The 14,045-nt window shown below is 39.4% G+C and overlaps 2 protein-coding genes across 2 annotated transcripts; both read left to right on the plus strand.

Moving 5' to 3' along the window:
• The first annotated feature begins 329 nt into the window (after positions 1 to 329).
• Positions 330 to 7,322, plus strand: asb15b (ankyrin repeat and SOCS box containing 15b). The gene is made up of 9 exons (XM_039660697.2): positions 330 to 1,161; positions 1,639 to 1,694; positions 1,773 to 1,904; positions 2,011 to 2,169; positions 2,921 to 3,166; positions 3,594 to 3,765; positions 4,882 to 5,443; positions 6,312 to 6,465; positions 6,548 to 7,322. Exons 1-9 carry the CDS (start codon positions 1,058 to 1,060, stop codon positions 6,715 to 6,717), a joined length of 1,755 nt encoding a protein of 584 aa, XP_039516631.2. The 5' UTR covers positions 330 to 1,057; the 3' UTR covers positions 6,718 to 7,322.
• Positions 7,323 to 8,230: 908 nt separating this feature from the next.
• On the plus strand, positions 8,231 to 12,830 carry lmod2b (leiomodin 2 (cardiac) b). Its single transcript, XM_039660698.2, has 3 exons — positions 8,231 to 8,606; positions 9,289 to 10,698; positions 12,572 to 12,830. The coding sequence occupies exons 1-3, from the start codon at positions 8,328 to 8,330 to the stop codon at positions 12,596 to 12,598; spliced, it is 1,716 nt and encodes a 571-aa protein (XP_039516632.2). The 5' UTR covers positions 8,231 to 8,327; the 3' UTR covers positions 12,599 to 12,830.
• Positions 12,831 to 14,045: the final 1,215 nt, after the last annotated feature.

Here is a 14,045-nt window from a genome sequence, read left to right on the forward strand (position 1 = left end):
CCTTCTACCTTATGATATATGATAGAAAGGCATTCAGTGTGAGACAGGCACTGTTCTCACGGAGTGATAATAATACTAACGCGCTGACAGACTAGACAACTTTTGAAACTAAGTCTCAGCTTCACGAGGAAAGACATTAATAAATAAAATTACAATTACACTATATAAAACCACCAATAAGGGTATTAAATAGTTAAATTAAATAAGGTCTTCTTAGAATCATATTCCACCACAGAAATTTTCCATCTGCCCACTAATACAGTTTAACAATGAAGATTAATTTGACAAGTTATTAAGTAATAATTTCACAAGACAGAGAGGTTTTTTTTAATATGATAAACCACCTTGCTCTGTTCTGTGAACCACGTTTGTGACTCTTCTGTTCGAACTCGTTCATCAAAATGAACAAATCTTTTTCCGAGCCATTACAGAGCAAGGTGACCATTTGAGCTTATAAAACTTAAACGTTGTTATTTATTTATTAAATGAGCGATCGTTTCGCTTGATAAGACCCTTATTCATCGTCTGGGATCGTTTAAAGCCCTTTGAACAGTTTGCACTGAAACTGTCTTTTGGACCTTGAACCGTTTGGACCCCATTGAGGTCCATTATATGGAGAAAAATCCTGGAATGTTTTCATCAAAACCTTAATTTCTTTTCGACTGAAGAAAGAAAGACATGGACATCTTGGATGACACGGGGAGAGTAAATTATAATTAAAATAATTATCATTCAAGTAATGTGTATTGATATCAGACATGTTCAGTTTTTAATATATTTTCTGTCTTCTGTCTAGGCATTAAGAAAGCAAAATAAACACTGTGTTTGTGTGGGAACTCAACGCCTGGTCGTGTCAAAGTGACCCGCATTCTCAGTGTCTAGAGAAAGCAGGTCAGGACTAAATATATCCTTCAGGACATGCAATAACAAACTCAGGCTGTGTCTAAAAGCACTGCGTGGTGCATGATATTGCGAGTTACACCAAAATCCATGCGAGTTTTATAATCCATCTGGAAGTTCTCTGAAGTTTGTTCGTGTGTCTGACCTCTGAAACACAATGGACTACATGGAACAAATGGACGAAGATCCGCTCATTGAGTTTGCGATTCAAATGAGCCTCCAAGATCCTTGCAGTTTGTCTGTTTTGAATGAACCACTAAGGTACAGAGCGCACAAACATCTTTTATGCTCAGCATATATATATATATATATATATATATATTAGGGCTGTGCAAAAGTTAATTGCGATTAATCGCATCCAAAATAAAAGTCTCTGTTTACATAGTATATTTGTGTGTGCTGTATATAATTATTTTGTATATATAAATACACACACATGCATGTATATGTTTAAGAAAATGTGTTATTCCTATATAAAATATTTATATTTGTATAATATAGATTATGTATTTATATATATATACAGAATTTAAGCGCAAATAATTCTTAAATATATACATGCATGCATAGGTATTTATATATACAAAATAATTATATACAGCACACTATTATGTAAAACAGACTTTTATTTTGGATGCGATTAATCGCAATTAACTTTTGCACAGCCCTAATATATATATATATATATATATATATATATATATATATATCTCAAACATATTTAATTGTCTAATGCAGCACTTTAGAATCAGCCAGTGACGAAAACCTCAAGATTTTATCTGCTATACATCAAGGTACTTCATACTTCAAGGTACTTAATGCTCTGATTAGGCAATGGCTTGATATTCAGCATGTGTCGTAATGTTGTCCAGGTGATGTGTTGGCATTAAGGAAACTGCACAAGTACAGCGGTGCCTATAAGGAGAGAGACAGCCGAGGTTGGCTCCCGATGCACAAAGCGTCTGTCCAGCCAGATGCCCATGTGCTGGACCTCGTCCTTCTGGGTGAGCAGACGCAGTGTGCCTGTGTTAAAGGGACAGTTCACCCAAAATGAAAATTATCCCATGATGTACTCACTCTCAAGCGCCTCTGTATCCGTGTCCCGGACAGCCTCCTACGAGCTGAGCATGGAGGAGCCGACGGCCGGCGGAGACACCGCTCTGACTCTGGCTTCTCAAGCGGGACACGTGGAGAACGTGAAGCTTCTTCTCCGACACGGAGCGTCTCCACACAACACCAACAGCATGAACGAGACTCCACTGCTCCTGGGTAACTATAACACGAGGGAGACATCAAATAAGTCTCGCTCTCTAACAAGCAATTAAGCAGATTTTTTTTAGACTACATTAATTTAAAATCAATTTCACTTCATCAAGTGAAGAAATTACAGAATTAAAAATTTCTATTTCTATCTATCTATCTATCTATCTATCTATCTATCTATCTATCTATCTATCTATCTATCTATCTATCTATCTATCTATCTATCTATCATTCCATCCATCTATCTATCAATCTGTCTATCTATCCATCCTTCCATCTATCTATAAATGTCTATCTATCTATCTATCTATCTATCTATCTATCTATCTATCTATCTATCTATCTATCTATCTATCTATCTATCTATCTATCTATCATTCCATCCATCTATCCATCCTTCCATCTATCTATAAATGTCTATCTATCTATCTATCTATCTATCTATCTATCTATCTATCTATCTATCTATCTATCTATCTATCTATCTATCTATCTATCTATCTATCTATCTATCTATCTATCTATCTATCTATCTATCTATCTATCTATCTGTATGTCCACCCAACTACCCACATCTATCTAGCATCTATTTAGTACCCATCCATCCATCCAAAAGATAAACTAGTCTTCATAAGTCTCACTGGCTTGTGCAAGAAAGTGTACTGTGGAGTCGTACAAGCATATTGAAAACGTGGCATAACGTGGCCGTTGCATTTGTTACTTCTTACGGATCATAATCCTTTATTTCCCATTGCAGCCGTGAGGTCAAACTCTTATGATATGGTTCATGCACTCATAACGGGAGGAGCCCTCGTGGAGCAGGTGTGTTTGAAGAAGTGGACGGTAATGCATGAGGCAGCGAAGGTGGGCTGCGAGGACATCCTGATGCTGTTGCTGAGACACGGGGGGAAGGTGACGGGACGGGACAGGCACGGGGTCACACCGCTGGGCATCGCTGCAGAGTACGGCCATCCCCACATACTGGCAATCCTGATCCAACATGGTGAGTCTGACCACGAATCAACTCACATCCGTCCCTGAAGTCGTAGGCTCACTAAAATGATAAAGACCATTGATTAATTAGACTTAAAATGTTACTTACAGCTGATTCAACAAATTAATCATCATTCATTATCATTTCTTTGGTGTGCAAATTTAGCAATTCTGTTGCATAATAGCTAAAAAATCTGTACATGTTGGTTCACTATTATTTTAGATTTCCAATGCATGAGAGAAGTGTCCGAATGAATCTTAATACAGGTGTGTGTGATTATTGTTGTTGTGACTACTGAGGTCAGGCACACCTGAATTAATCAGTTTGTCCAATAATGGCAGACAGGAAACAAGGAGCAGGCTGAAGTTCAGGAAGTAGTGCAGCTGTGCATAAATCCAATTCCCCCTAAAATAAATGGATTTGCTTTCTCCTCTAGGGGGCGACGCCACCGCACAAGCTTCAAACGGAGACAGTGTTTTATACGACGCCGCAGGCTCTGGGAACCTGGACTGCATTAATCTGCTCTTACAACACGGTGCCAGCCCTAATGTAGCCAGTCTTTGCTCTCAACTGCCCATTCACCGTGCAGCCTATGAAGGGCACTACCTGTGAGAGCATGTCGAATCAATCTCACAAACTTCAACATGTCTGCCATGATAAAAACATTGTGTGCCTCCAGGGTTTGAAACCTGCCAACTTGGCTACTAAATTTTTAAGTTACCGGCTACAGAACTTCTACTAGCCCTCTCCAAAAAAGAAACCAGCTTAACTACGTCACAGCTTTTAATATATATAGACTATATAAAAAACTAATTGGATTTCATACATTAATTTCTCATTCAAACAAAATCATCCACCTGTCCTCTTCCATCTTTTTCATATAGTACAAAGAAAATAAAAAAATGTAGGATATTGGAAAATAACCTTGTCTTTTCTGTTAACCAAATGCTTCGCTATTGCTTCAGTACAAATGAATAACCGCAACGTTATTTGTTGTGTAGTGACGTGTGTGTTCAAGCAAGCACAGATTCTGTGCAATACTCTGTATCAATAATTAATAAATCATGTTGACCCATGAGTGAGTTGAGGATTTGGCTTACACGAACCTTCCCAGCAAAGTAAATAACGCAATAAGTAACACAACAAAGCTAGTGATTTGACAGCGTTACCCGCCACGGTTGATTTTAACTCGCATTTGACGGGTGGGAGTAGTTCACTTTTGAAAAAACATTTGCTGATGATTTACTTCTCCCCCATGTCATCCAAGATGTCCATGTCTTTCTTTCTTCAGTCGAAAAGAAATTAAGGTTTTTGATGAAAACATTCCAGGATTTTTCTCCATATAATGGACTTCAATGGGAACCAAACGGTTCAAGGTCCAAATGAGAGTTTCAGTGCAAACTGCAAACTGTTAAAAGGGCTTTAAACGATTCCAGACGATGAATAAGGGTCTTATCAAGCAAAACAATCACTCATTTAATAAATAAATAACAAAGTTTAAGTTTTATAAGCTCAAATGCTCGCCTTGCTCTGTTCTGTGCATGTTTGTTACTCTCCTGTTCGAACTCGTTCATCAAAATGAACGAATCTTTTTTCGAGTCAATTTGTTCGTTTCGTTCATTGAATAGAACCAAATGACTCGAAAAACGTTTTTTTTTTTTTTTTTTTTTTAAAGTGAACTACTCCTTTAATTTCAAACGCTGTGTGTCTCTTTAAACTGACAGGGCTTTGAGGACCTTCATTCCCATCACCACTAACAGAGCCATTCGTCTGTCTGGCATGAGTCCGGTTCATTCTGCGGCGGACGGAGGTCACGCTGACTGTCTCGAGCTGCTCATCGAACAAGACTTTGACGTCAACTCAATCTTAGGCTGCCATATTTCAGAAAACTACGGTGACATGAGGAAGACCCCACTGTACTTCGCCGTCTGTAATGGAGACGTCACCTGCGCTGAGATGCTTCTGAAAGCAGGAGCCAAACCGGACCTGGACCCTCTGCGAAGCCTCCTGGTGGCGGTCAGAGCTGGGAAACACGAGCTGGTGCGACTGCTTCTCGCTTATGGAGCGAACGTCAACTGCGTCTTCTCTGTCGTCAGTGACACTGTATTTCCCACGGGGCTGCAATACTGCCTCAAAGATGAAATGATGCTGCGTCTGCTCCTCAACAATGGCTACAATGCAGAAAGCTGCTTTGAGTGTCATCATGACAACCCTGTAATGACATACACATGGAGGGAGCATTTCAGCCAGACTTACCAAATCAAGAAAGTCACAAACAAAGTGACCGTAAGCATCATATTTGGGGGCTAGAAAGCCATGGAGTGGATTCACTAAACAATTGCATGCATCAAAACCTGCGTCTTATTCACTAACCACCTGAAAACCCGCTTATCCAGACGCTACGTGTGCTGGTAAAGCCATTTAAAACGCCTCATATCTGCGTATATTAGGTTTATTATAGAATGCATTGCTACAATAAATTTGATCAATCCAACAATAGGTTGCAATTGATTCTTAGGGAGTGTTCACACTTGGCATGTTTGGTTGGATTAAAACAAAACCTAGTGCGATTGCTCCGTTAGTACGGTTTATTTGACTAACTCTGGTGCCACCAAACAAGCGGACCGAGAGATGAGTCTCAATCCACTTCCAAACAAACGTTCGAATAAAATATAAACGCAAGACGTAATGAACACACACACAAGATGCGACCAAAATATGTAGGCTATACATACAGCGAGCACATTTAGCCCAGAATGCAGCGTTGTTCTGGAAATATACATCATAAAAGCCGAACAATCAGGTTGCGAACGTATCCCTTTGACTTTACGTTCGGTGTTGAAATGAAAAGTCCTGAAACCAGGACTAAATGTTTTTTTTTGGTCCGGAACAAACGAACCAAACAAAGTGTGGACACCCTTAGTGAAGTCATATTAAGAGCATATTTGAGGTCAAGAAACCAATGATCTTTGTCTAAAATAGCACTACTTCAATCAGCATGCATTGTATTATAGAATGCATCGTTTAATTCTTTTTATAGAGATAATGCATCTTATTGTGATCAATGTAACAATGTAACAATCCATCCTTAGTGAATTTCCCCAAATATTACATGTGGCCTAATTATGCACTCTTCCTTGCATGTGTTTTCAAGTTTTGCGAGTTCATTAACGTGTCGTGGATGGCGCACTTGGCTGGGAAGGTGGTCCAAACACTCCTGGATTACGTGAATCACGTGCACATCTGCTCTAAACTGCAATGCATTCTGGAGAAACAGGAGGAGTGGCCCAACATCTGTGACTCCCTCAGTAAGACACTTCACCATTCATATGTCTAACCTGTATGAAACACAAAAGATATCCATTTCTTAAAGTCTGTTTGGTGCTATAGGGAACCCACAGCCTCTGAAACACCAGGCCAGGTTGGTCATCAGGAGACACATGACACTGAGAAGACTGAATGACCCAGAGTTCATGAGCACCGTTCCTTTCCCCCCGACACTGAAGAACTTCCTGCTCTACCAAGAATATGATGTCTATGGGCGAATGGATGAACACTAGAAATATATCTATATGCATTTTATTCCAATTTGCTTTATTTGTCTGTTTCAAAACAATATAATTGTGATTGTATCAAAAGATGAGAGCATGTGCAGGTCAAATTTCAAACTGAAACCATAATAATAAATAAATATAGTAATGAGAAGTTTGATTTTACAAAATAAAATGTAGTCTTAATTATAAGCATAATTTATTTTATGCAAAATATGCACCTTTGTTTTTTATTTTGGAGTGAAACTTGACCTGGACATGATTTACTCTTAAATATGTGCCGTGTTAAAAACATCATTTACTCTGGAAACAGTTTGACAGTAACTGACGTTATCACATGATAAAAATTGCATTATTTTTCTTAAAACCATAAGAATTTGGCATACATTTCAAATTTCACCAACAATCATACTGGGGATTTTACAGAAACTGTTGTTGCTAGAGATCCATGTTATCGGAGCAACAACATTCCTGCAGTGTCAACGCCAGTCGGCGGCTCTAGACACGCTTCAGACATTGTGTTCCTGTGTCATAAACACAGATCTAGCCTTTCGATGATGTTCGGATCATATGGGACAACAAACAGCTTATCTGAGCGTTCACACTCACTCCAAATCTGATCGCTACACACACACACACACACACAGGGCTTATGGCCTTCAAAATCCATTCAAATCTACACCTTATTAACCTTTAGCCTCTTTCCAGATTCACTACTTTTTAGGCAAGCTGAGGATTTAATAGTATGACGTATGCTTTGATGAATGCAATAATAAAGCAAATTTTTAATCCTGATTATGACAGTGAGACAAACCCAGTTAAAGGCTAAGAGAGAAGAGGATTTTTTAAAATCCTCACAATGGTTCATGCCAAGCTGATAACAGTTCTTGGGATAATCTGCCCCTCACTATTAGCCTGTGACGTGTTACTTTAGATTGATGTGGTATTTTTGGCACGTATGAAAAAGCTAAAAACACTTAGAGAGTATTCTGGCAAGTCCAATTCAAAACTGAGGATGTCAACAACACAAAAACGGCACCTTTTAATGTTCAAATTTAGCATAATTAGGCCTCTTAAACAGTAAACGAAAAGGTACAAAAGCTGTTACTGTGGTGGTAGCTTTTCAAAAGGTACACATGTTGTACCTAAAGAGTGCCTATTAGTCCCTCAAAGGCAAACATTGGTACCAAAAGTGTACATATTAGTACATAAATGATAGCTTTTCTGAGAGTGTAGGTTTTACTCATCAAGTGTTAAAGTACGCTGGTAAAAACAACTTTCTAATATCACGACATTGCCATTTCTCTCTAAGCCATCTCCTCAGAGTCTATCTGCTTATTTTGGACATGAACAATGCAGTTAGCATTTACTGACAGGCCTCGCTGTGGCCATGTTGTGAGCTCACATGCTTTTTCCATCTCTGTCCGATTGACTCCTGCCTCCCAAAAAAGCAACGACATCATGGGCTGGGGCTTTGTTTAAGACCCCCTCCAGCTGCCCACCACAGTAGACGAGCGCTCACTCTCAATCACACCACTCATACCATCCCAGATCCCAGACCACTCGAAAGATCTGATGTACCAACACTGAGGACTTTCAGACTTTAAACAGACTAAGCCATGAGTACATTTGGCTACCGACGGGAACTGAGTAAGTACGAGGATTTGGATGAAGATGAGTTGTTGGCCTCGTTGACTGCGGAGGAACTTCAGGAGCTGGAGAAGGAGTTGGCTGATATTGACCCAGACGACAATCTTCCCATCGGACTGCGACAGAGAGATCAGACAGCCAAGACTCCCACTGGAACATTCAGCAGGGAAGCTCTGATGAAATACTGGGAAAATGAGACACGGAAACTGTTGGAGGAGGAGCGGATCGGTTCCACGAGCCCTAGACAGGTCAGTGATCCACAACCTCAAACACTAACAGGGGTACAACAGCCTGTCACCCTTAAAAGGTACAAATTTGTACCTTATTTATCCCTAAAGGGTACATTTTGGTACCTTAGTGTAGTAATATGCATTATGCACTCCCAGTTCGGTAGGTGCCTCGTTTTGGGGTCACAGTTCGATAAGAGTTTGGTACATTTACATTTGGATTGATGCATTCAAAATTATTGGTTTTATACACCAATGCTACAATTTTCAAGATATCAATCATTTGTTAACAAACAAGTTTTCATTACTTCAAAGAACTCATTGTCTTAAATTATTACGTTGTTTAAATTAATAGATTTTGAATGCAAAATGAATACCGTTACACCCCTACTATATTATGGCACCACCCTAGCCCTTACCCTTCAGGGGTAAATAAGGTATTATACAAAGTGAGAAGCCGAACCCTTGCACGAGTGTTGGGTTAAAACTAAAGTATGCTATATTTAGGGATTTTAATTTGAATTGTTGAATAGCAGCCATTTGGCAAAGGTTTAATAAAATATCCAGAAAGATTTACATACCTTTATAATCTGGTAAAAGGAATGATTTGAAAGGGTAAGAGACACCATGGGTCTGGGACTCAAGTTCTCATAATAGCACCAGGACAAATGCTTTTCTAAAAAAATAACTTTTTCAATTCCAGAAAGACGAAGACGGAGGAGAAGAGGAAGAAGGTTTACCTGAGAGTGACACTGAAGAATCTGGGGATGAAAAAGACGAGGCTGAAGAAAATGAGAAAGATGCACAGAAATATAGGGATGATGAAGAGGAAGAGGAAGAAGAGGAAAGTGAACTGGATGAACCAGTGACTGAAGAAGAGGAGGAGGTGGAGGTGGAAGAAGAGGAGGAGGAGGAGGAGGTGGAAGAAGAAGAAGAGGAAGAAGAGAATGAAGACAACAGTCCTAAAATAGCACAGTCTCTAGGTTGTCCTACACAACCACAGGAGTGTTGGTCTCCCAATGGTCAGTCCAATCACAGAATGGCGGAGCCTGAAAGACGACACTCTCCACTGATAGGCGAAACAAAAGTCCAAGTTCAGGAGCCAAGTCGAATGTCAGGAAACCCCACTGTGGTAGACGAGGTTCTGGAAAACGTCCTCAACAATGACCCAGATACCACCGAAGTCAACCTCAACAACATTGACAATATCTCCCAAGACACTCTTATCCGATTTGCAGAGGCCTTACGTTCTAACACACACGTACGTTTCTTTAGCCTGGCCAACACACACGCAGATGACCAGGTGGCTTTTGCCATTGCCAAGATGCTGAGAGTAAACAGCAACATCACGAATCTTAACATTGAATCCAACTTCATTACAGGGAAGGGTATCCTGGCACTAGTGCAAGCCCTAACCCGAAACAGTAAACTTACAGAAATGCGATTTCACAACCAACGGCACATTTGTGGGGGTCAGGTGGAAATGGAGATTGTGAAGTTACTGAGGGAGAATACCACTCTGTTAAAGTTGGGATACCAGTTCGATCTTCCAGGCCCTCGTATAAGCATGACGACCATTCTCACCCGCAACCAAGACTTTCAAAGACAGAAGAGAATGCAGGAGATGCGTCAACAGCAAGGAGTTGCAGCGACTCCCGCAAACCCAAGAACGGTTGCGCTTCAGAAGAGCACCAACACCTCCTCTCCTTACAACTCTCCTCGAAGTTCACCATGGTCATCTCCAAAGCTACCACACATTGACATGGCAAAGAAGAACGCTCCTCCTCCACCACCACCACCTCCACCACCACCACCTCCACCCAAAGCCTCAATCCCAGAAAAGAAATCTCCCTCCAGAATGATCGCAGAGGTCATCAAACGGCAAGAGAAGACCTCCAAGAAGCAGCAGCATGGGCCCACCAAATCCAAATCCAAAAAGGGCAAAAACGGCACTGCAAAGCAAACACAGACTAACAGCATATTAAAGGAACTGAAGAACGCACTGAGACCCATCAATGACCGAGAGAGCTCCAGACCGTCCACACCTCTACGCTGCGCTCATGATCAACTCATGGACGCCATCAAAGGAAGTAGCATCAAAAATCTCAGAAGGGTGAGTATCTCCCAAAACATATACCACCAAAGCATTTTGAGAGCCGGTGCCTACTCCCGAACCAATTCTTTGTGTTTCGACAGCCAAAGAACCGGTTCTCGGCCAGGAAAATTGGTTCCAAAGTGGCACCAACTCTTTGCTGGACTAGAACCGTTCTTTCACCTCGTCTTGCTTACGTCGGGAGGCTTGGGGCGGGATTATTGTGACCAACAACACGACGGGAAAGGTTGCGACCGCCATTGCTAAAAACACAGCGCTAGTAGAAAGATAGCACAACGATTGAAGGAAGATGGATTCTAAAGCGAAACAGTGGTCGACGTATGGCGACATACACAGTGACGTAACAAAGTCATTCGCGGGGCTCTTTAGTCAGTGGAAAAACAAACAGGTCCTGGAGAAGGTTCGCAAGTTGAACCGACTTCGAACCAGCACCAGTTCCGAAGCAGTTCCTTTTTGGTGGAAACGAGGTGATAGTGAGCTTTCTTGTCAAATACAAAACCTGATTTGAACCTCAAATACAAAACCTGATTTGTAAAACTCTATACAGGCAGTTATGGCTTATTTTAAAAAGTACTCCCTTTAAGCCCAAATAACTCTTGTGAGCATATCATTGTTGCCAGCCACACCTGCTTTATAACAGGGGACGTTTCACAATATACACTATATTAGATGCATTCCTTAAAGAATATGGTCACCATGATGACCATTGCTGAAACTGAACCTTTACCAACGTTTTGGTTTTTTAGGGGTGGATTTATTCATTTATAGGAATTAAATAAGGTTACAATTCAAGTAGGCTACTGAGTAATTTTAATTACCAACATTAACTTACAATATAGAGTTGCAGTTAGGGCTTGGTTTAGGGTTTGTAACTTGTAATTATGCATCATTTATTCAGGTGTAACGATACCATTGTGGATTGTAAATGAATAGGCTTGGACTTCTTATTTCGAAACATGCACATTCATTTAGCCTATGTCTAATATGTCGAAATATTGAAATATTGTCAAATTAAGTTATGAATTACATGAATCGTGTAGGCTAAGTTTTAATTCAAAACGGCACGAAAAAAAGTTGAGTAACATTACGTTAGTTTTGCATCACTGAATATTAGGTCAACATTTCTTGGGGGGACAATTTGGACATATTTCTAATTATTGGGGCGGACTTCTTCCCTCTCGGTGTCAGCCCAGCCCCAGACATAAGAATAAATGTGGTTAAATGAACAAAATGGCAGACAACAAAACTCAAGCAGTTCACGCGGCAGTGGAAAACTCGGTGTTCTCCTCAGACAAGCATCCTGACCCCACAAATTCCTCACACTTAGTGCTGCTGCTATGAATAGAAACCATTTTACCCGTCCCGATAAGAAGACAGATGCCTTGGTGCTGTGGAAAATTAAAACTGTTTGAGTAGACAGTAGAATGAAAAAAGACCGCTTGCCTGGTTTTATTATTGATTGGGCTGGGCAACAATAATCGCGATTCATCGCATCCAAAATAAAAGTTTGTGTTTACATAATATACTGTGTATAATTATTTTGTATAATTTCAACAAACACACGTGCCTGTACATATTGAAGAAAAATGTTTTATTATAAAATATTTATATATAAATTATGTATGCAAATAATATTTCTTACATATTTTATTACACCACATTTTTATTAAATATATACAGGCATGTGTGTGTGTATTTATATATACAAAATAATTATACACAGCACACACACATACAAAATGTAAACGCAAACTTTTATTTTGGATGCGATAATCATTGCCCAGCACTAAATATAATAAAAATAGGTCGTGTTAATCTAATTGTGCTGCTGTGAACAAAATATACATGGGTCTGACCTTTTGGTTGTTCGCAGGTGGAGGTTCCTCAGTGTCTCCAGTAAGGACAGTTCCTGGGCATCATCTGCGAACACAGACACTGTGTGCTTTTTCTGTTTAATGTTTAAAACAACAGGGTTTTCTGTATTGAGAATGACCTGGATATTTGCACTGTATTCATTTTTTAATCACTTGTAGTCATTGAGGCAGTTTGTGCTGCTGTTGTGATTGTACTTTCTTGTTCTTAAATGAAAAAAAAAAAAATCGACTTTGCATTGTTAATGATTTTTAACATGATTCCTGTCTGTATAAATGTAAATATCTGACTTGGTTTAAAAGATTAAAAAAATCATCAATTTAATAATTGACTGAAATAATAAGAGCATCGTTATTTCTGCTATAGCTACCAAGCCTAAAAAAAACGGTTGCAAAGGTCAGAAGACTAGCCTTCAGTAGGCCTAAGCAAACACAGGGCCAAAAGGTCTTTGCTGGAATGGGAGAGTATTGGTTATATGAATATCACAGTCTCTTAATCCAGACCTTGTATGTTTGTGTATTTTGGAAAAGTTCCCAGGGACTAAATCCACTCCGCAGCTGTTCACCGTGAACAGAGAAATGTTTTTAGCAGCAGTGAAGGAACGCATCTGAAAGACACATACTTTCCCACAAAGAATCGTTAAAGGATTAGTTCACCCAAAAATGAAAATCCTGTCATTATTACACACCCTGATGTCCTTCCAAACCTGTACAGCTTTGAAGCGTCAAATTGGTAGTTGCGTAGTCTGTCAATGGAGGGACAGAAATCTCTGATTTCATCAATAAGATCTTCATACGTGTTCCGAAAATGAACTAAAGTCAGTGTTTGGAACGACATGAGGATGAGTAATTTCATTTTTGGGTTAACAACATCATCAACACCATGCAGATCACAGCATGCAACAGACATTTAAAGTATGGCTAACTTCTGATCACATGAGAAAAAATAAAAGCTGCTGAACAGGTTATGGGGAGCACAGAAAATATTAAAACATTTAAACAATTTCACTCCAATTTTGTCTGCTTGGAGAACATTCTAGCTTTAAACAATTTGCAGGTAAAACTTACCTGAACGGACATTTGCTAAGCTAAAACCCTGTAAAACAATATCATTTTGTATGACAGAAATCATTCAGTTGATTTTTATTCTAAATGTTTACCAAATAAATTTAGCGCTCTAAAAATAGAACAAAAAAAAAAAAGTAATATACAATCAGGCTGTGGGTTTAAACAAACAATGTTCCAGTATTTTGTGACTTACAAATTCACTCAATCAACTGGAAAACTGGATTTGAATGTTTTAGTCATATTTACTGTTCAAGTGAATTGAATAAAAACCACCAAATACACGAAGGTTCTGTAAATAATAACATTTATTTGAGTGTACAATTTTTAATAATTCTTTTTCAACCTCATTTCAAAGGTTTCAAGTCTCGACGCAAAGCAACCCTGGTTGAACGAAGGATAAAAACAGGA

Source organism: Pimephales promelas, chromosome 24, assembly GCF_988280905.1.
Source record: "Pimephales promelas chromosome 24, fPimPro1.hap1.1, whole genome shotgun sequence".
In the NCBI taxonomy this organism is placed as follows: domain Eukaryota; kingdom Metazoa; phylum Chordata; class Actinopteri; order Cypriniformes; family Leuciscidae; genus Pimephales; species Pimephales promelas.